The sequence below is a fragment of the Pygocentrus nattereri genome, chromosome 11, assembly GCF_015220715.1.
Source record: "Pygocentrus nattereri isolate fPygNat1 chromosome 11, fPygNat1.pri, whole genome shotgun sequence".
Lineage (NCBI taxonomy): Eukaryota > Metazoa > Chordata > Actinopteri > Characiformes > Serrasalmidae > Pygocentrus > Pygocentrus nattereri.
Window position 1 is genome coordinate 20866376 of NC_051221.1, and position 24099 is coordinate 20890474.

The 24099-nt window shown below is 37.3% G+C and overlaps 1 protein-coding gene across 18 annotated transcripts in view; it reads right to left on the reverse strand.

Annotated features, from left to right (window-relative positions):
* LOC108439259 (receptor-type tyrosine-protein phosphatase eta-like) overlaps positions 1-24099 on the reverse strand; it is a 57409-nt gene that overhangs the window by 28856 nt on the left and 4454 nt on the right. For 9 of the 18 annotated variants that reach the window (XM_037542557.1, XM_037542555.1, XM_037542542.1 and 6 more), the window contains exons 2-13: positions 13230-13362; positions 7518-7778; positions 6739-6999; positions 6295-6555; positions 5562-5822; positions 4512-4772; positions 3779-4039; positions 3310-3570; positions 2577-2837; positions 1527-1787; positions 794-1054; positions 325-585 (exon numbers count right to left, since the gene is read on the reverse strand). In XM_037542557.1, coding sequence (XP_037398454.1) covers positions 325-585; positions 794-1054; positions 1527-1787; positions 2577-2837; positions 3310-3570; positions 3779-4039; positions 4512-4772; positions 5562-5822; positions 6295-6555; positions 6739-6999; positions 7518-7778; positions 13230-13362 — 3004 coding nt within the window. The remainder of the gene's footprint in view (positions 1-324; positions 586-793; positions 1055-1526; positions 1788-2576; positions 2838-3309; positions 3571-3778; positions 4040-4511; positions 4773-5561; positions 5823-6294; positions 6556-6738; positions 7000-7517; positions 7779-13229; positions 13363-24099) is intronic. The other 9 variants (XM_037542546.1, XM_037542545.1, XM_037542547.1 and 6 more) reach the window with 9 other exon arrangements.

The following is a 24099-nucleotide window of genomic DNA, read 5'->3' on the forward strand; positions in this document are numbered from 1 at the left end:
GTTAATAAAATAAAGATGGCAGCACTACAATTACTCCATGCAGAGTTGCACAATAGTTACTGCATTATAGTGAGGTATAACTCAGGGAAAAGCATTCTAAAAGCTTTAAAATAGCCTGGATAATAGACTACTTTAGTGCCAATGTTAAAAGGAAGGGACTTGTAACTGTAGCTAATTACTGAATGTGTGCAGTGATAGTGAATGCTAGCTGGGATTAGCAGGCTGCTATAGGTGAGCGGCGCTTCGCATCAGTCACACTGTGGTCTTGTCGAGATGTACAGAATGTTGTAAATTTCATTACAGTACCTATACTGCAGGACTTACTTGTGAATGCTGAGACCTGAGTTGGTGCTCCTGCAGTTACTCCATCTGCAGCAACTGCAGTGACACTGAATGTGTAGTTCACTCCAGCAGTCAGATTAGTGACTGTGTAAGATGTGTTGATGATGGAGGTATTGATAGACATGTTGCCATTAGTCCACTCAACTATATAGGAGGAACTGCTTCCTTGTGGTGAATTCCAGGTGAGAGATACGGATGTTGTGTTTCTGTCAGATATGGTGAGATTGGTGGCAACGTCTGGTTCTGTAAGCAAACACATGAGGTTTTACTTATAAACTCAACCCACACAATGTGCTGTTTTGACACATTAGGGACATTACTGGAGAATTCTGTTGATTTTTCATGTCTTCTGCATTGCATCTTTTGCACAACAAAAAAGGAAAATATATTATTTACATACTTCAAAAATCAACATATGTTAAAAGGACATTACCTGCACTAAAGGACTTACTTGTGAATGCTGAGATCTGAGTTGGTGCTCCTGCAGTTACTCCATCTGCAGCAACTGCAGTGACACTGAACGTGTAGTTCACTCCAGCAGTCAGATTAGTGACTGTGTAAGACGGGTATGAAACGTTAACTTTGTTAGAACCGTTTACACCAGGCCACTCTACTGTATAGGAGGAATTAATGCCTTGTTGTGAATTCCAGGTTAAAGACACCGATGAAGTGCTTCTATCAGAGACAATGAGATTGGTGATGACACCTGGCTCTGTAAACAGAAGTAGATGAGTGAAATGCAAGCACGTGCTTGAATAGCTTTGAGAACATGCAGATGGTGTATGTTATGTTTAGAATGAGATTAGGTCTACCTACAGTTTCCTATGTGATTTATTTTACACACAGATGTGCAGTGCAGGATTAACTTGTGGATGCAAAGTACATTAAGACCTCTAACACATTAATCAGTCCTTGAAATGACTGTGCTAGCATTTAGCCTCCAAGAGGGTTGACTAGTCTTAGGAAAAACCCTGTCCTGAACAACTTGCACATTGTTAGATTAAGAGTGAAAGATGTCAAAGATGTGCAAGGTGTGAGAATAGGTGTACCTCCCCAATTCAGATCCAGAACTGCATTTCAGTTTGTCTGGTATACCAAAACAAACTAAACCATCATTCCCATCCTCACCCTTATTAACATTTAAAATGTTGGTGGGACACCAGGATCTGCAGTGCAGCACTTACTTGTGAATGCTGAGATCCGAGTTGGTGCTCCTGCAGTTACTCCATCTGCAGCAACTGCAGTGACACTGAATGTGTAGTTCACTCCAGCAGTCAGATTAGTGACTGTGTAGGACATACTTGAAGTGTTAACTTGTTTAGAAACATTGCCATCAATCCACCCTACACTAAAGAAGGAACTATTTCCTTGTGGTGAATTCCATGTTAGAGTCACAAATGATGTGTCTTTGCCAGAAACGTTGAGACTGTTGACAACATCTGGTTCTGTAAGCAGACACATGAAGGAGGTTTACTCTCAAATCCAGTGCTGTTTTGACACCTTATGAGGCATTATAAGGGAGTTCCACTGATTTTTCACTTTTTCTGTATAATTCAATTGTTGACATTTAAACAAATTTGTTCAAGGTATTTTGGTGTAAAACGGGCCATTCTAGAGAATTGTACTTGATGCAGGTCACCATGTCTACAACCCAAATAAAGCCTTTTTATTTACTATACAATACCACCAGTGAGTCTTTTAGTCTCTTGGGTTATTCTGAGGATGGTAAAATAGGGGCACATTTGAAACTTTTGGGGGTATTTTGTCTTACAACACATTGCATGTACCCCTCTACCATGAATGTAATTAGAACCATGTGTTTTAGGCCAAGATGTTATTGTAAAACTACTGTAAATAAATGTGGCAGTCATAAGGTGGCATACTCCATTATTTTATGTAATAACTTTAGAGACATTAAACTTTTTGGATGTCTAGATCCTATCAGAACAATCTGACTGGCTAAACTTCTCTTGAATGGTGCATTTCTCATTCTCACAATCACTCCAAATGACATTGTTTGTCTTAACGTGTCTTAACAATTTCATTACATAGAATTTTTTAAAAAACTGTAGAATTCCCCTTTAAACATGGAATGAGATTATGTATACTTTCCTAAACCAGAACCAGAATTTAAAATCCATTTGTTTTGCACAACAAAAAAGGAAAATATATTATTTACATACTTCAAAAATCAACATATGTTAAAAGGACACTACCTGCACTAAAGGACTTACTTGTGAATGCTGAGATCCGAGTTGGTGCTCCTGCAGTTACTCCATCTGCAGCAACTGCAGTGACACTGAACGTGTAGTTCACTCCAGCAGTCAGATTAGTGACTGTGTAAGACGGGTATGAAACCTTAACTTTGTTAGAACCGTTTACACCAGGCCACTCTACTGTATAGGAGGAATTAATGCCTTGTTGTGAATTCCAGGTTAAAGACACCGATGAAGTGCTTCTATCAGAGACAGTGAGATTGGTGATGACACCTGGCTCTGTAAACAGAAGCAGATGAGTGAAATACAAGCACATGCTTGAATAGCTTTGAGAACATGCAGATGGTGTACGTTATGATCAGAATGAGATTAGGTCTACCTACAGTTTCCTATGTGATTTATTTTACACACAGATGTGCAGTGCAGAACTAACTTGTGGATGCAAAGTACATTAAGACCTCTAACACATTAATCAATCCTTGAAATGACTGTGCTAGCATTTAGCCTCCAAGAGGGTTGACTAGTCTTAGGAAAAACCCTGTCCTGAACAACTTGCACATTGTTAGATTAAGAGTGAAAGATGTCAAAGATGTGCAAGGTGTGAGAATAGGTGTACCTCCCCAATTCAGAACCAGAACTGCATTTCAGTTTGTCTGGTATACCAAAACAAACTAAACCATCATTCCCATCCTCACCCTTATTAACATTTAAAATGTTGGTGGGACACCAGGATCTGCAGTGCAGCACTTACTTGTGAATGCTGAGACCTGAGCTGCTGCTCCTGCAGTTACTCCATCTGCAGCAACTGCAGTGACACTGAATGTGTAGTTCACTCCAGCAGTCAGATTAGTGACTGTGTAAGATGTGTTGATGATGGAGGTATTGATAGACATGTTGCCATTAGTCCACTCAACTATATAGGAGGAACTGCTTCCTTGTGGTGAATTCCAGGTGAGAGATACGGATGTTGTGTTTCTGTCAGATATGGTGAGATTGGTGGCAACATCTGGTTCTGTAAGCAAACACATGAGGTTTTACTTATAAACTCAACCCACACAATGTGCTGTTTTGACATGTTAGGGACATTACTGGAGAATTCTGTTGATTTTTCATGTCTTCTGCATTGCATCTTTTGCACAACAAAAAAGGAAAATATATTATTTACATACTTCAAAAATCAACATATGTTAAAAGGACATTACCTGCACTAAAGGACTTACTTGTGAATGCTGAGATCTGAGTTGGTGCTCCTGCAGTTACTCCATCTGCAGCAACTGCAGTGACACTGAACGTGTAGTTCACTCCAGCAGTCAGATTAGTGACTGTGTAAGACGGGTATGAAACGTTAACTTTGTTAGAACCGTTTACACCAGGCCACTCTACTGTATAGGAGGAATTAATGCCTTGTTGTGAATTCCAGGTTAAAGACACCGATGAAGTGCTTCTATCAGAGACAATGAGATTGGTGATGACACCTGGCTCTGTAAACAGAAGTAGATGAGTGAAATGCAAGCACGTGCTTGAATAGCTTTGAGAACATGCAGATGGTGTATGTTATGTTTAGAATGAGATTAGGTCTACCTACAGTTTCCTATGTGATTTATTTTACACACAGATGTGCAGTGCAGGATTAACTTGTGGATGCAAAGTACATTAAGACCTCTAACACATTAATCAATCCTTGAAATGACTGTGCTAGCATTTAGCCTCCAAGAGGGTTGACTAGTCTTAGGAAAAACCCTGTCCTGAACAACTTGCACATTGTTAGATTAAGAGTGAAAGATGTCAAAGATGTGCAAGGTGTGAGAATAGGTGTACCTCCCCAATTCAGAACCAGAACTGCATTTCAGTTTGTCTGGTATACCAAAACAAACTAAACCATCATTCCCATCCTCACCCTTATTAACATTTAAAATGTTGGTGGGACACCAGGATCTGCAGTGCAGCACTTACTTGTGAATGCTGAGACCTGAGCTGCTGCTCCTGCAGTTACTCCATCTGCAGCAACTGCAGTGACACTGAATGTGTAGTTCACTCCAGCAGTCAGATTAGTGACTGTGTAGGACATACTTGAAGTGTTAACTTGTTTAGAAACATTGCCATCAATCCACCCTACACTAAAGAAGGAACTATTTCCTTGTGGTGAATTCCATGTTAGAGTCACAAATGATGTGTCTTTGCCAGAAACGTTGAGACTGTTGACAACATCTGGTTCTGTAAGCAGACACATGAAGGAGGTTTACTCTCAAATCCAGTGCTGTTTTGACACCTTATGAGGCATTATAAGGGAGTTCCACTGATTTTTCACTTTTTCTGTATAATTCAATTGTTGACATGTAAACAAATTTGTTCAAGGTATTTTGGTGTAAAACGGGCCATTCTAGAGAATTGTACTTGATGCAGGTCACCATGTCTACAACCCAAATAAAGCCTTTTTATTTACTATACAATACCACCAGTGAGTCTTTTAGTCTCTTGGGTTATTCTGAGGATGGTAAAATAGGGGCACATTTGAAACTTTTGGGGGTATTTTGTCTTACAACACATTGCATGTACCCCTCTACCATGAATGTAATTAGAACCATGTGTTTTAGGCCAAGATGTTATTGTAAAACTACTGTAAATAAATGTGGCAGTCATAAGGTGGCATACTCCATTATTTTATGTAATAACTTTAGAGACATTAAACTTTTTGGATGTCTAGATCCTATCAGAACAATCTGACTGGCTAAACTTCTCTTGAATGGTGCATTTCTCATTCTCACAATCACTCCAAATGACATTGTTTGTCTTAACGTGTCTTAACAATTTCATTACATAGAATTTTTTAAAAAACTGTAGAATTCCCCTTTAAACATGGAATGAGATTATGTATACTTTCCTAAACCAGAACCAGAATTTAAAATCCATTTGTTTTGCACAACAAAAAAGGAAAATATATTATTTACATACTTCAAAAATCAACATATGTTAAAAGGACACTACCTGCACTAAAGGACTTACTTGTGAATGCTGAGATCCGAGTTGGTGCTCCTGCAGTTACTCCATCTGCAGCAACTGCAGTGACACTGAACGTGTAGTTCACTCCAGCAGTCAGATTAGTGACTGTGTAAGGCGGGTATGAAACCTTAACTTTGTTAGAACCGTTTACACCAGGCCACTCTACTGTATAGGAGGAATTAATGCCTTGTTGTGAATTCCAGGTTAAAGACACAGATGAAGTGCTTCTATCAGAGACAGTGAGATTGGTGATGACACCTGGCTCTGTAAACAGAAGTAGATGAGTGAAATGCAAGCACATGCTTGAATAGCTTTGAGAACATGCAGATGGTGTACGTTATGATCAGAATGAGATTAGGTCTACCTACAGTTTCCTATGTGATTTATTTTACACACAGATGTGCAGTGCAGAACTAACTTGTGGATGCAAAGTACATTAAGACCTCTAACACATTAATCAATCCTTGAAATGACTGTGCTAGCATTTAGCCTCCAAGAGGGTTGACTAGTCTTAGGAAAAACCCTGTCCTGAACAACTTGCACATTGTTAGATTAAGAGTGAAAGATGTCAAAGATGTGCAAGGTGTGAGAATAGGTGTACCTCCCCAATTCAGAACCAGAACTGCATTTCAGTTTGTCTGGTATACCAAAACAAACTAAACCATCATTCCCATCCTCACCCTTATTAACATTTAAAATGTTGGTGGGACACCAGGATCTGCAGTGCAGCACTTACTTGTGAATGCTGAGATCCGAGTTGGTGCTCCTGCAGTTACTCCATCTGCAGCAACTGCAGTGACACTGAATGTGTAGTTCACTCCAGCAGTCAGATTAGTGACTGTGTAGGACATACTTGAAGTGTTAACTTGTTTAGAAACATTGCCATCAATCCACCCTACACTAAAGAAGGAACTATTTCCTTGTGGTGAATTCCATGTTAGAGTCACAAATGATGTGTCTTTGCCAGAAACGTTGAGACTGTTGACAACATCTGGTTCTGTAAGCAGACACATGAAGGAGGTTTACTCTCAAATCCTGTGCTGTTTTGACACCTTATGAGGCATTATAAGGGAGTTGTTTGTTATTATTAGTATTAGTATTAGTAGTAGTATTAGTATTATTTACATACTTCAAATATCAACATATGTTAAAAGGACATTGCCTGCACTAAAGGACTTACTTGTGAATGCTGAGACCTGAGTTGGTGCTCCTGCAGTTACTCCATCTGCAGCAACTGCAGTGACACTGAATGTGTAGTTCACTCCAGCAGTCAGATTAGTAACTGTGTAAGATGTGTTGATGATGGAGGTATTGATAGACATGTTGCCATTAGTCCACTCAACTATATAGGAGGAACTGCTTCCTTGTGGTGAATTCCAGGTGAGAGATACAGATGTTGTGTTTCTGTCAGATATGGTGAGATTGGTGGCAACATCTGGTTCTGTAAGCAAACACATGAGGTTTTACTTATAAACCCAACCCACACAATGTGCAGTTTTGACATGTTAGGGACATTACTGGAGAATTCTGTTGATTTTTCATGTCTTCTGCATTATTCAGGTGGTAGTATACAATGGTGTAAACACAGTCATTCAGAGTGTTTCAGTGTAAAATGGTTTTATTTACTATACAAAACCACAAATTAACATGTCTTCTGAGTTTTTATGTGTATTATTAATTATGGTAAAACGAGAGAAAAGAAAAGCTTTCTGTGGGGACAGTTTTGCCTTACAACAGACTGCATGTATCTCTCTGCCATGGATGGATTTAAAAACATATTTTAGACTAACACTTCATTATAAAAGAGCATCTAACTCTTTGAATGTCTGTTTCCTATGAGAACCGTTGTGAATTAAATCTCAACTTTTCAATTCATTCGTTTTGCATGACAAAAAAGGAAAATATATTATTTACATACAACATATGTTAAAAGGACATTACCTGCACTAAAGGACTTACTTGTGAATGCTGAGATCCGAGTTGGTGCTCCTGCTGTTACTCCATCTGCAGCAACTGCAGTGACACTGAACGTGTAGTTCACTCCAGCAGTCAGATTAGTGACTGTGTAAGACGGGTATGAAACGTTAACTTTGTTAGAACCGTTTACACCAGGCCACTCTACTGTATAGGAGGAATTAATGCCTTGTTGTGAATTCCAGGTTAGAGACACCGATGAAGTGCTTCTATCAGAGACAATGAGATTGGGGACGACACCTGGCTCTGTAAACAGAAGTAGATGAGTGAAATACAAGCACATGCTTGAATAGCTTTGAAAACATGCAGATGGTGTACGTTATGATCAGAATGAGATTAGGTCTACCTACAGTTTCCTATGTGATTTATTTTACATGCATTTGTGCAGTGCAGGATTAACTTGTGAATGCTGAGATCTCAACTGGTGATCCTGTAGTTACGTTATCTGCAGCAACCACAGTTACATTGAATGTAAAATTCATGAGAATGTAAAAATATCAGGACAGCTACTGAAGTGACATCTGTATTTTGATCTATAACAAACACATCAGCTATGCAGTGCTGTTGCAGTGAATAAACCCCTCATTACAAAGACAAACATGGTGTAAAATGCACAAGCATTGGTCTACAGAGATCTTTCACCATATTCCCCACAAGCCGGCGAGTGCATGTGTGGTGTACACTAAGAGAACAATAGCTAATATGACCATATTTTATGAGTATTTCATCCAGTGACTCTGCTATGCTGCACAGGGGCACTTTGCTGGCATGATTTGTGTCTACCCTCCCCCTGGCCAATTATAGGGTTGTGCTACAAAGTTGTTTTGACTGGTCACCTCTGTGAAAAAACTTGTCTATCCTGATGGGAGTGATCTTATCCAGAATGACAATGCTCCCCTCCACAGGGCACGAGGAGTCACTGAATGGTTTGATGAACATGAAAAGCAAGTAAATCGTATTACTATCCTTGCCAAGGCATGCTGAAGCTGTTCTGGTGGTTCCTGGTGCCCCAACACCTTTCTAAGAAACTTTATATGGGGTTTTCCTTCTCTAAGGTAAGTCCAGTGAAATAATGTTATATGTTATCAGTTAAAACTAGCATCCCCAGATGCAGTCCACATAGACCTGAGCCTTATCAACTACAGTGTCCATCAGTATCTGACTATATTGCTTGGCAGCATTTATGATACACGCACTGAGGAAAATATGAGCTCCACTGGAAGGAAAAGGTGGCTCCCAATCAAGGGTGTGGCTCTCATTAAAACTAAAGAATATGTCTGATCACGTGCAGTGAGTCTTGAGTCTTGCAGTGAGAACTGATGCAGGGTCTTTAGATAATAACTCTGATAGTCTGTACTGTAGTCCATTTAGAAAAATAAGCCTTAGTAATAATGCAATAATGTAATAAGCTTAGGATTGTACACAGCCTAGTAAGTCCTTTTAACTTCATATTGCAGAAACCTGATGATTTGACAATGTTAAATTCTGAGTTTTAATTTCAAACATGCAGTAACACACAAGTTCAAGCATGTGAACATGTGATCTGACAGAAGATGCGGTTGTATTTCATTTAAAAAGTGGTTCTACATCATCTGCATTACCAGTAGGCTTGAAATACTAGAAACATGAACCTGCGTCTGACAGTAGATGGGGCTGTTGAGCTTTTTGGGGCTGCAGCAAGAAGAGCAGGAAGCAGAAAAGTTTTAAGCTGTATACTACCACACTAAACAGTGTAAAACTGCAAACCACCATTAGAAGTCATTAATTAGTATAATATTGGATGTAACACGAGTCTTAAGTGTAACAGATTTGTTTGGTTTTTTTTCTTTTCATAGACTTTCCACACAGTTACCCTGTTTTTTTTCTAATGATGGTTCTCTGCTATAACACTGTATATTGATCCTACTGCAGTTAATGATGTTACACCAAAATCTGGTTACTGCTTTTCTTCACTGGAGCTTTAAAAAGACAAATGAGAAACATAAGATGCCCATTCGTTTTGAAAGTATTAAAGGAGACATATTTTATTTTGTTTATCTCAGTTTAATAAACTTCCCTGTGCACTTTGAAATACATCTGTCAGGAGTGGGGGCACTTAAATTCAGTAGTTTAATACTGAGACAGCATAAGTTTTTGTTGCCAATAATCATCTTAGCAATGATGCACAAATTCCTTTTTTGGTCATCTTGGATCTAAATGCAGCTTTTGATACCATTGATCACAAGATCTAATCCACCATATTAAATACTGTTTTTGCCTCTCAGGCAGTTTTAGAGTGAACTAAATCATATTTAATGAACAGATGCTTCTTGGTTTCACTGGAAAATCATTAATCAAAAAATGTAACATTTCTTGTGAATCCCACAAGGTTCAGTTTTAGGGCGTTTGCTTTTGTCTTTTTGTACATGTATACTGATGATAAGCAATTGTACATTTCCATTCCTTCTGATGACCAAGACTCTGTTGACAGGCTTACCTGATGTGTCTCAGACATTTCTCAGTGGATGTCACAAAATTTTCTACAGCTGAATGAAGAAAAAAAATTAAATATTGATCCTTTTTACTAAAATTCAGAGAATTTTTTTTCTGTGAGAAGCTATGTTCTTTAGCATATGTTCATATACCAAACTTGAAATATGAAACCTGAGTGCCTTTTTCTGTGTAAATTTCAAGCCACGTGTGATCTACTCTGGCTTTCTGTTATTTCCATATGGAATTAATTTAATTTATTATTAAATGCTGAGTGGGGTGCTGAGACAATGAATAGTGCTTAGAGTCATTTATATCGTTTATAATTTTTGTACATTGTGTGACACATCTGGCATACAGTAGACTTATATAGTTGAACTGGAGTCAGAGAACACATATAGAATGCTACAGAGGGCCAACCACCCACCAGGATTCAACAGAAAGTTAAGGGTTTATGTTTACATATCAATTTTTTATAGCCATGTTGATGACACACAATTACACATTTCCATTCCTTCTGAAAATCAACACTGTTGACAGGTTTAGATATTGTATGCCAGATATTTCTCAGTGGATGAAGTCTCAGTCATTTGAGAAATCTTGCTATTATTCGTCCTTCTCTAACTCATGCAGAGAAGGTTCTTTACTTGTTGATTACTGTGATGCTCTTCTTATTGGCCACCCTAAGAAAACAATAAATCCCTTACAACTCATACAAAAATGCAGCAGCATGAGTTCTAACAAAGAGAGCTCATATCACCCCATTTTAAAAGAAAGACACTGGCTGCCTCTGTCTTTTAGGATGTATTTTAAACTTCTGCTACTAGTTTTTAAGGCTCTAAATGATCTTAAAGCACTGTTTATACCACAGAATGTCTGTCTGTTTATGTTCCAACATGTGTGTAATGTTGTGAAAGACATAGAGGCAGGATACAAGTTCTTACTTTTATTGCAGTCCATGACAAAACAGGGTCCACAGAGGTAATTAAACAAATAAAGAAAACCACTAATAGAAATATTAAAGCGGAAAGAAGACAACACAGTCAGAAATTATACAGAACAAAGACAGAGAAACCAAAACAGCGAGAAATCACACAACAAACAACCAGGAGCCATATTACAGAAGCATCCTAACTCTGTCTCTCATCCTAAATCTTATCTTCTCCGTTTAATCGCATTGACAACTTCAGTTAGGACTGGAATTTAGGAATTTAGGACAGTAGCTATTACAAAACAACAGTTCATAATCTTACCCTAACTCAAGATAAGAAAATAGTATTACAAAATCATCCTAACTAGGATAAATTTCCTAAATTATGTTCTACCTTTAAGAAAATCCTAGTGGTGTCCTAACCTGTGTTTTAACCATCTGTTTCTGTTGGTTTTAGGCAACTGTTACAGGCAGCATAGATTTAGCATAATGGCATTTAATTTATTTATACTGCAAAATGGTCATTTAAATTGTGAGATGTTTTTCTTTCCTAACTCTGCATTTTAAAAAACTAATTTTTGAAAACTCAAATAAAATATTGCAGTGACGTGAGTCAAACACGTGGCTGTTTGTTTATTGTGGCTCACAGACTGGCTAAAGTGTTGTAAATGAAAATAATTGAAACGGTGAAGTGGTGACACCCTGATAAACCACATGGGGAACACTAACAGTAGAGAAGGGTATTGTTAGGACTTTATCACTACTGATATCTGTTCTTATCAATACTATCATCACTACTACTTTCCATAATTTGGTGCTTAAAATAAAGACATGACATGAAAAGATGTGAAAACATTCAAAGTGAAAAGCTGTGAAAATGCTGCCATCATCGAATATCACCAACTATAAGCAATATAAAATGAGTTACCCCTGGCTGTCAGGACAGCTCACACCAAGTTCAAACTTAGACTGCCTAGCAGTTAGTTATTTGTGCTCTGCTAGCTATCTAATTTTAATTTAGTACAGACTCAGCTTATTATTTCTACTTCCTCCATTTCCATTCCACCTTAAATGTTGCACCAGTTATTATTACAATGCCTCAGCATGTGACTGCTACACCATTTAAGGTTTTCTGCCTTTGCGTGCAACTACAGTTTTACATATATTGTAATTAGCCGCATTATCATTAAATTTAGTAAAGTAAGCCCACAATTTTGAATGTCTGTCAGTGACTGAAGAGCACAGAATGACAATAAGCATTTAAAATGTTTTAAAGTGGTCAGAGGCATGCAAACGCTTTTGTCCCACGCAGAAGAGCACCATTCTGCTAATACAATCTAGCAACACCAACTGAAAATGGCTGCTATGCAGGATGAATTAACGTTACGATAAACACCAACAGCAGCACTTTCATTACTGACCAGTCAGGAACCCGTATCAGTTTAGTTCCGGTTGTTAATACCCATTCCTAACTCACAGTATTTATAATCTCCAGTTTAATGCACTTTAGTTTTGTTTTGACCTCACATTAGTAACGGTAGCTGTAGCATATATTTTTAACATACTTTACACATTTACCATTCAGCTGTACATGTATCGTCGGTTGCTCAGTAACAGACATAACAGTTGATTGTATATACACATGGAAAAAAACAGAAACACCTGGGACTAGTGAGAGGGCGGGCTACAGACTACACACAGGTGTGACAGATCACTGGGAGGCAGGACAGGCAAAGAGGCAGAGGCCACATACAACAATAAAAGCACATGGCAAGACACACTTCGAAGAAATATTTGAAAGTGTTTCATTAAAATTCTACGTCTCCTTTTTATTTATCTTTGTAATTTGATCTGTGTCATTGTTTTACACGATTTTAAATTAATACTCATAGTTTACTGTGTTACTGTTAAACATTATCATTATCAAATTGTCATAAATAACTACAAAGCAATGTTGTTGTTTTGTTGTTACATTTAATGAAATAAAACTTTCAACATCATTTATCTAGTCCAATCAGAGTCAGAGAACAGAAATAGACTGCTGCAGAGGGACAACCACAGATGAGGATGCAGCAGGACGGTTCTGAATGGTAAAGGTTAACGCTCACATGTAGAAGACAGAAATAAGAAAATAATCTCAACAGCCTATTAATTCACACCCCTGTTTTGAAAGGAAAATCTGCTTTTTCGTGATAAGTAACGCATACATGAACTGCCAAAAAAATACAGGTTTGTTTTCATTCTCTCCTTTGATAACAAATGAAAAACATATAGAATGACTAAACTACAGCACTTACTTAAATTCTCTTGAGTTGTTGCAGGACTGTTTGTGGATGATATTTCTGAAGATGTCTGTCCTGCAGAATCGTTTAATGTGGAGTTTGGTACATTTGTACTGGACGTCGTCTCTGCTGTTAGTGAGCTGGAGCTCTGCAAGTGAGACAAAACAATTCAATTTAGAGAGAGCTAAATAAAAATAATAGCATAAACAATTCACCCAGAACAACAATAAATCATGAACCTTGTAAACAAATATTACAAAGGCTGTACCAGGTACATAGATGCATAGCTTCCAGTCCCTCAGAGTTCAGGGATTACACATCATTCTACCTCTCAAAAACTCCAGTCAAAATGAAAGTGCCAGTTAGGGAGCGATGAAGCTTATGAAAAGATAGCTAATTTATGGAAGAGACTCAGTAGTGTTATTCCATAAAAAGGCTTGACTATATCAGTTTTAATAGATTATTAAATAGTTTTATCAGCAGTCAGTGCCAAGCTGAGAATGGCATGTTTTCTAAATATTTGGAGTACACATTGTTCTAAGTTTCAACATAGATATTGGTGCTCTTCTTCATGGGTAGATATTTGCTGAGGTTTTGCATTGTAAATTGTAATAGCTGCAGAACTTCTCATTTTTTTACTTACTGTTCTGACGCAATTGTCTGTGCGTCTGCCCTGCAGAGGACTGGCAGCCTGTCCACTAGGATAGGCACCAGCAGCCCCTGCAACCCAGAAGGATAAGTGTGTGTGTGTGTGTGTGTGTGTTCTGTTGTAGAGGGAAGAAAGACTGGTGATAACAGTGTTTTTATTAGTTAGTCCCCATTATTTTATAAGATTTCCAGTTATTTTTGAAAGCATGTGGTGTTGTTATAAATCCAAAAAGAAGTCAGATTTTAATGATACATGATTCTGAATTCTCTCCTTTTTTGTAGCACTGCAATTGAAAAAAAATTGCTACATTCTTGAGAATCCTTGTGTGCAAAACAGTTTCTGACTGGATAAGCCAAAAAAATGTCCCACCAAATTCAGAAGGTTAAATCTTTATTTAACTGGTTATATGACCTATTATTGTCCTAATCTTGCTTCCTAAGGCATAGGGGATTACTAGATTACTGTACCCACTGTATATTGCACAAAAAAAAAAACTCAAGGTACATTTAGCTCTATTATATTTAAATTCATCTGGTGAACTAAAGTCAAATATATTAAAAGAAAAACTTCTATAAGGAAATTCTCACATGGTGGATTTTATGTTCTGGATTTCCCATCATTAAATAATGTTTTAGAATCTGGCTCAGGCAATATTTAAAAATAGCAATTTTCAATAGGTCTACATGTCCAAATTTGTCTTTAACAGTGGTTGATGTGTTTGTCTTAGGTTAATATTTGTGCATTTCTCATAAATGATTAGGGAGATGTTTATTCTTTTTTATTCTTTTTAAGAGTTGATGGGTAGAATGAAAATTATAATCATAAAAGATTATAATATATAATCAGGGTAGGCCCTGACATTCCAATAAAAAAGGAATTGGACACATTCTAGCAGATTATTTGTTTATAATAAGGTCAAAACAGTACACTTCAACATTTACATAGGTTTTATCCACACAATGTTTTACTAAACAAGTTTCTTAATGTTCCCATTAACTGCTCTTTCTGCTCAGATCAACATGACTCTATGGAACTACTGCTGCCTTCTAAGTGTTAATGTCCTTAATAATGTGTCCATGGCAACACACTCACATTATGGCACTCATGTTTTGGAGTAGCAAAGTATAATATGTTATACGTATTCTCAAATACACTATTTATTACAGTATTCAAATACCGGCATGACGAACAGTTAACTTAGTTCTACCTATACTCATCCCTATTGTGTAAGTTTACACATAAACAACTCATAAGCCTAGTGTACAAATATTACTGTCAGTTTCAATGAAATTTAAGTAAAGAAGATGTCCTGTGAAAGTGAAGGTCATGTGAGCCTGAGTGACGTCACCTGGTGAATTTGTTCGTAGTCTTCACATCTTTGTTTCTCTTCCTTGCCTCTTCACAGGAAGGAGCTAAGATGCACACAGTTTCTATGATGCTACTGGCTGTTTGCCTATCCATAACCTTTTCCTCTACCTAGGCCCAATGTTATTTTTTTTATATTACAACCTATGTACCTCATTGAGAACCTTAGCAACAGGGACCTGCTGTGTTATGTAATAGGACATTATCATGAATATATTGTTCATTATCTATCAGTACTGTAAAAGCTAAAAATCTGTATTGTTGTGACAGTAATACTGCTAGTAGACATCACATCATTAATGAGCAACAAATATAGTACATGTACAAAGATACATGTGATTAGTGTATAAATATGCCATATGAAAAATTACTAATGAACCATGTGTCTGATTGTTATATGATAAAATAGCTGAATATCACAGCTACTGAACTGTACTCAAGCTTTTTACAGTAACCACCATTTAACTCATTAGATTAGATAAGCGGCTATACGAAAGGCACATAAATTCAAAATGTGCAAAATATTAGCACGGTGGCGCGGTGGGTAGCGCTGTTGCCTCACAGCAAGGAGGGCCTGGGTTCAATTCCCCGGCCGGGCGACCGGAGTCCTCTCTGTGTGGAGTTTGCATGTTCTCCCCGTGTCTGTGTGGGTTTCCTCTGGGTTCTCCGGTTTCCTCCCACAGTCCAAAGACATGCAGTCAGGCTGATTGGACATGCTAAATGAGTGACTGTCTTTGTCTGTCTGTCTGCCCTGCGATGGACTGGTGACCTGTCCAAGGTGTAGCCTGCCTTCCGCCCAATGACTGCTGGGATAGGCTCCAGCACCCACCCGCGACCCTGACGGAGAAGCGGCTTGGAAAATGGAATGGAATTAGCAAAGTAACTTCGTTTCAGAGTCTGCTAATGTTTTGCATACTTTGTTATTTTTGCCATTCTGCCTTTGAGATTGTCAGACTGCTATACTGGTTTCAGGTCAGAAGCATGAAAGAGCCATGTAAGTTGCAGTGATTTAAACCTCAGGGCTTTGCCAATGGTAAAAAGCTTAATTTCACAGATATACCTTCTCAAAAAAAAAAATCACAAATTTCACAGATTTCACAAGAAAAAAGCTGCATTTCACAGCAGTTACATAAAATTGCACAAGACATTAACCACGGCCTAGCCTACCAAACAAATTCTAAATTTCACTGCATTTGACGGAAAATGATCAATTATATAGAAAAAGGCTTATTCATGGTCTGTGTACATTAACATTAAAATAACATTAAAATTAAACATTAAAATAGCCATTAAAAGAACACATCACGGGGATGTGCAGGGCTTACAATGTTCATTCAATATACAAACTACTCTTCTTAAAGTTTTTTACTGTTGATTCAGCCCTTTGCTAAGTCTCATGCTACCTAATTGCCAACACAAATAAATGCATCAATGGAAATAACAGTACATTTTGTGATGGGCATAATACAAATGAGAGTGACTTGACCTAAATGTGACCTTGACCTGAATATTGTAATTTCAGCACATTAGGCCAAATGGGGAAGCAAAATTCTTTCTTCTAATGAGAGGTAAAACTTTAATACCAATATATAACAGCTTTCCCCTCACAAACAACAGAAGCACTCTTTGGTTTTAATCATTAATGGAAGCTTGGGTGGAAAGGTATTTCACAAACATACCAAGAGTGTCTCATCCAATGAGCTGTATCGACTACTGTTTACTAAATGTTAAACCTCAACTATGAAACTGTTCTGTTGCTACTATTTTTAAAATGGCTCTCTTTGAATTGTGATTATTAAAGAAGCCATTTTCTCATTACTTATCGTGTGAAGAACAGTAATCTGATTATATACTTAATAATAATAATACAGATCATTATTCAGATTTTATACTTAATAATACAAATTCCGTTCTTAAAAACCTGGCCCTAAATGGCCATGGCTCTTTTTGTGACCTGGTTATTGTAAGACCCAACAATGGGCCTGCACCCTAGCCTTGGCACTCAGGGAGCAGGAAAAGCTCCATACTGAGCCCAACAATTACCACTTCCCACTCAGACTATCCTCAAGGGGCCTCGCCCCTACTCCTTACCCTTTTAGCACTGGCCTGTCTCCACCTCACTACCATATTCACTGTGAAGGTCACAGAATGAGCTGCCTATAATTTTTATTTGAAAACAGCATTTTCATAAAGACTATTGCATATATCTACAATAGTTATAACAATCCCTACATTGGTGTTACAGTGCATGCAGCATCTTCTGCATAACTGCAAGCACATATTAAAAACAGAATTTAAATAACAGCAGCTTATTTGTGATGTCAGTTTGAATAACAATAAAAGGTGAAAATCTAATATTATGTTCTTTGTGTGAGTTTGCCTACACAAAACAGTAGTTATTGATGAAAATCTGTAATTCAGCACACAAGAAAAACTTGCTTAAACATAATGTTTCAGGCTACAGCAGCAGGACACCGTCATATTTGCTCATGCACAGAATAGCTGCCATAGGCATCCCTGTCTATGATTACATTACTTCATAGGAAATGTAAATTAAATAGCAGAATTTACCATTTTCCTTCTGCATAAAGGGGTTAATTAAAAGCAGCAAAGTGAGCTTTTACATTTCTAAAATTAAATTCCTTCTCAATTCAGACAACATACAGTATTGTGCAAAAGCACTTAAGCACATTTTCATGCAGTACTCACATTTTTAATCATCTAATCAACATATATCATTAGAATACAAATTTTTAATATATTTTTTAATGAATTTTTAAATATTTTTAAATTCCATTTTAAATGGAATTTTTAAATGTATTTAGTCAAAAAGAGTTGTAACAGTTGAAAGGCATTCAAAAAGAACTGTTAATTTTGGTAGCAACAAATATATGGTGCTTGTGTTCAACATTCAGACCAAGACCAATCACCTCTCCTAAAGCCACAAGATCTAACTACTGCTCTGATTTCTGTAATTCCACCACAGTGAGGCAAAGTGCTCTAAAGAGCCTTCCTATATTTTTTCACATTTAGAAGCCTTATAGCCCAGGACTCTTCTTAAAATGTACCCCCTTTCACTGGAAGCTACTACTTCAAGTGGTCACTACTTAAGCCCAATCCCAAATTGGGCAAAGTGTTAGGGCTATATGACCCTCCAAATGGAGATTTTTCAGAGGCTCCCTCCAAACGGAGTGTTATTAGAAAAAAACAAAAACTGGAAAGATGGCTGCATGAGCAAACAAAGAAGCCCACAAATGTATTTTCTCCATTAAAAAATCACTATAACCATTGTATTATCTTAGTTTAATGTTGTTTCAGTGTATTATGATCGTTTTCTTCATAACAAGCGTATTATTTTTTATTTGAGGTTTGTCCCATTTCGTCAGGCAAGATTTCAACCACTACCTCTTGTAACTCAGCTTAAAGGGGTTAGGGTGACACTCAAAAACAAGAGGTACGGGTAAAAAGAAAAAATGGGACTGGGCCTTAATTTTGGTCTCTTTAAGTCTTAAACGTAACGTGACATTATAGACAGGCCATGAAGAGTCTGACTATGGAATGATGAATACTGTTTTCACAATATGCTTTGAGGTTCACCCCTGTAGTTTCATCTTCATATGTGTATCAGTATAATTTTTTACACACAGAAGCTGACAGAAGCAAGCATGTCTAATAGCATGTCTTTTCTCAGTTAACCAACTGAAACCTGAAATGCCAGGAATGGCAATTGTTACCATTTTCTTTCATAGAAACAGAACTGTTAGCAATTTCACATCTTCAGAGCGCCAATGGTTTTTCCATACAAAAAGAAAAAAAGTGTTGCAAGGGCACAGGAAGTTCATTGCAATTGCACTTGTTTCTGTTGTAATGGTGCACATACTTTCAACAGTTTCTCTGCTGTGGCAGTACAAAACTCAGCAGCAGGCTTTGTTCATGTGAAAATCAATTTCCATAAAGATTTGCCTGTGATCCTTTATGCATATTTAGTTTCCTGAAACTCTACCCCGCAGTTTGCTGTTCTTCATGCAATTTTTTTAAACTGGCCTTAAACACATATCCATTTCATATATGTATTGTAGTCCAACTTTTGCAACACTAGAAAACAACTTTGTAGGTTATAATGACTATATATGTGCTATCCAAATGCAAAAATCTTTGATGAAAGTAGTATATAATAAAAGTACCTCTTCCTGTGGAACATCATCTCAATCAGACACGACCAGTCAAGACTGTTCATCATACTGTTTTTGACCCTATAAACACACTAAATAAACATTTCATATTATATAACATAAAACCATTGTTAACCAGGCCCAACAAACAACCATTCCATTCATGCTCATCAGCACATACAGTTGCTTTGAGATCAAAGCCAATTGTTTGTTTAGGCAAATGAGACATGCGTATATATGCTGCACACAATATATGGAAAGCATAGTACTGTAATAGGATGCCACCGTTGCAAGTCAGCAAAATTTCTTCTTACTCCATGTTCGTCTGGTCAGCAGAGTGTTGGCAACTTTTATGCCCTGTGCGCCTCAGCATTCAGTGACCCCGCTCTGCAACTCAGCCATGAAGTGTCAGACCACGTGAAGTTACAGCGCAGGGTCACCTCCTCCCATTAACATCAGCACAAAAACAGTGCTCCGGGACTTTTGCCGGGTCTCCATGGCTGTGCAGCTGCATGCAAGCTTTATACCACCAAGCACAATGCCAGGCGTTAGATGTAGACGCCACCACTGGACTCTGGAACTGCAGAAACATATTTTGTGGAGTGACAAATTATACTTATCTATCTGGCTGTCTGATGGACGAGTCTGGGTTTGGCGAATACCAGAACTTTACCTGCCTGACCACATAGTGCCAACGGTAAATCTTGGTGGAGCAAGGATAATGCTATGGGGTTGTTTTCAGGGATTGGCCTAGGGCCCTTACTTCCAGAGAAGGGAAATCTTAATCCTTCAGCATACAATGACATTTTGGACAATTATGTGCTTCCAGTGGAAGAGTGGAAGCTGTTACAGCTGCAAAGGGCGGACTAACTCCATATTAATGCCTATGGATTTAGAATGGGATGTCATAAAAGCTCCTGTAGGTGCAATATAAACTGTAGTATTGAATATCAGGATCTTCTGTGTCAATTATGTATCTGACAACGCAAAGGAGTACCCCCAAGTTCTCCCAGTATCTCCCAGTTTGCAAGGTATACCAGTCTAACGGGTGAACTTGGTTTACATTCTGACTAACTGTAAGCAGTCCATTAAGCATTAATTTGGAAAAAAAACACCAATAATATAAATACTTTTTTTTGTTTAATATATTATAATTGTATGCCTTTCAGCATGTTAGTGAATCCTTGTCTAAAAGATCTAAAAGATGTCTAAAAGAGCCAGTAACTGAACAATGGTTCAATGTCCGCCAACAAAGTAAAAAAAAAACTCTTAAAATATCTTCACATCTTTGTGAAAGATGTTAATTAATCTATGCGAAAAATGCGTATGAGAAAACTGTAGAAGAAACAACAAATAGGTGGCCAAAATGTAACAATGCATTTTTCGGTCAAAATTCAACTTAAAAATATTGGTCTGGGAAATTAAGCCGTTAGTATAGTAACCCTGCCAGACTGACTGTAAATTAGCACTTCAGGATAGCTATCTACTGTTCAACAGAAGAGCCTCTGTTCCTCTCCCTACCACTTTTGCGTAGTCACTGGGGTTAACAGCATAAGTGACGTGATAGCTGAGGCCACACTCTGATGGGTCCACAAAAAGGTGAAGTGCAAACAGTGTACAGTTACATAAAATCGTCACATCCCTCAACAATGACTAAACTGTCTCTAATCTCCACAAGGTTGCTCATTCTGAACAGGAAAAAGATTCCAACCAAGGACTCTGACAAAAACTCTGCCATGTGGAATAAGACCACTTGCTGAAGTTTTGATCAGACTTCCTGGAAGAATCCAGTGCCGATAAAATAGAGCTATGACATTTTTTTACTTTGTTTATGGATAATCAAAAACCTTCCTGGATCTCACTAACAAAAGACACACTGAACCAGTCAAACTAGTATAAAGTGACATTGGTAGCTTCCCGCTAAAATGACAAAAGCCATTATTCTACTTCCTACCCTGCAACTGAACGGTATCTCACGATATCACTCTCTATATCCATGTTAATGTTCTTACCCATATTTAGCAAGTGTAAAGACAAAATGGCCCTTTATAAATCAAGACCGCATGCTGTCAAATCTGATTATAAATTTCAACAACAGTTTTGTTATTTTAATTCATTTCATCTTTGGCATATCTATGTGATCAAACAGTGCAAACCTGAGTGTAAATGTTTAACAGCCTGAACAAAATGTCTGATTTGCAGTAAACTAACCAAAACCATTATCAGTATCATCTATAATATAATAATAATAATATAATATATAAAATAACAATTTATGCAAATGACAGTCCAGTGGAAAAATGGATGTACTTATTTTATATGCACTATAATGCAATATTTACTACTGCTATTTTAGGAAAATAATCACACTACACAATCAAATAACTGCAGTCTTAAAAAAACTAAGCTGTTTTGTGTATTTCACATTTTATTCTTTCTAGTGGTCATTATTTAAACTCTATAAAGTTTGATCATGGGGATAAGTGCACTTCCTACACAACCTGTAGCACTTACAAGCAGAGCCATAGGCTCACAAGTGTGGAATGCTGTCACTTTATTGGCTTCCTACTGAAATGAATTAAGGAGTGCCTTACATAAAATGATATGTAAGTGTGGTGCTGGCGTGCTGGCGATTGATTTTTCACACTGTAGACATAGTAGTTTGTTCATCACTAAAAGTGGCCTGATCCGTACTTTTTATGCAACTTTGATAAATGAGGGCAAATATGTTTAGGTCATTTTCCATCTTAAAATGAGTTCTTTAATTAATAATACACAGCTGAATTATGTTGCTACTCAAAAAGCTTTGCTTTTTCTACCTGTATTTGGTCTAATGCTCGTCCTCTCACGCATCAGACCAGGACATGTAACGAGACACTACTTAATGTGTCCTCTAATGTAAATTAACTTCCATTATGTGTGATATGTACCAATAGCCAACAGCGGAAAAGGCTTTAGTTAGAATTCATTTTTGATCCCAGAACTGATTACTCTAGCTAATACATTCAAGCTGTTTTTAGATATGCTTTGCAATTTCAGATATTGAGTGAAGGCTAGAAGATAGTTTAATGCATTTGTAGTATTTCATTAACTTGGCATGCTGAAATGAGAATTCTTGATATTTGCCACATATATTCTAGGGATGCACTGATATGGGACGTTTGAGCCAATGCTGATATGTGATATGCATCATGTACAGTTGTAAGGGTGAACCCCTGGTCAAACTACATGTTTGGTTTGTTTTAAAGTGAAAATAAGTTAACACATCATCTACAAGGAACAAACGTATTTTTTTGTATTTTTATATTTAACGTGTTGGAAAAAATCCCACAGGAAATATACACGTTTCACAGGCCACATTTTAATACAAACAGCCTTTCTTGACTGCAGCCTTTTTATTTTATCTGTCTATATTAAAACATGAGGTTTTGAAAAGGTATAAATATGCATCTTTCCCTGAGAAAAAGAGAAAAAACTTATTTAAGGGACATAGTTAGACCTTAAGACCACTACTGTACTTTCGAGGATACAGTGACATTGTATCTTGATGAACAAAAATGCACCTGTACAGTCCCTTTTTTCTGACAGTGTAGCTACTCTTTTTATTTGTTGCACTTTAAAACCACACATGGTTAAACATCAGCTAGCCATTAATGTGGTCTAGAGACATTAATGTCCTAGATAAATAATCTTTGAGGGTAGGCCTACCAGAACTCAGTGTACCCACACATATATTCTACTCCATTTCACGGGTAAGGCCTTTTTTGCTTAATGTTTCTACCCATCAGTTAAATAATAATGTCTACATTCTAGTTTAAATAGCAGTTTTTTAACATTTTTTTAAAATAAACCATCGGATAGCATTTAGCAGTGACCTAGCTGTTATATAAAAAACAATAAACTGCAGACCATTACACATATACAAGTATTCCAAAACTGTTTAAAGCTGTAGAAATGCTTTGGAAAATCCCATTTAGTTTAGTATAAACTATTCCACACAAGACACTAGCAGTTAAGAGCTGGCCATATCCACATGTTGAGCCTAAGTCAGTTCAACATAGCCTGCAGAGTGTTAGTATATGCAAATTCACTAATTCCCAAAATAGCTGTGATCTGTTTCACTTGCAGATAGGCAGCTTTAGACTGATCGCCTCAACAAAGCATGCTTCTTCAGCAATATCCACAAAAAAAGGACCCTTACACACTGACTTCCTTAACTATGACTCTAAAACAGCACTGTTGCTGCCCATTCTGTTTGTTTAGGCAAATGTAAGACAGTATTGGGTGAAAAACAAAATGCCACGCAGAAGTGTTTTGAACTGCTACTTTGAATGTGTTGCTACTGAGGACATTGCATTCTGCGTGAATGTTGCCCTTTTATGCTGGTCCAAAAGTGGTTTGCAACTCACCAAACCTGAATTTGTTAAAAAAATGAAACCATAACACAGGTCACTGATGGACATAAGATATGCTCAATACTGCCAATTACAGCATCTTTTTAAATGACACAGGCAGTTCTATGAACAGAAAAATAATGTCAGTTACACATGGAAAAAACTCAGGTGCCCTGTTTTGGTGAAATCATATATGAACAGATAATTATGCAAATGAGAAATGCAAATGAAAGAAAAAAGTAATAGCATAAAAAAAAGTTGGGTCATTGGGACAAATTAAGCCTAGACTGTAAATGTTTGTCTCG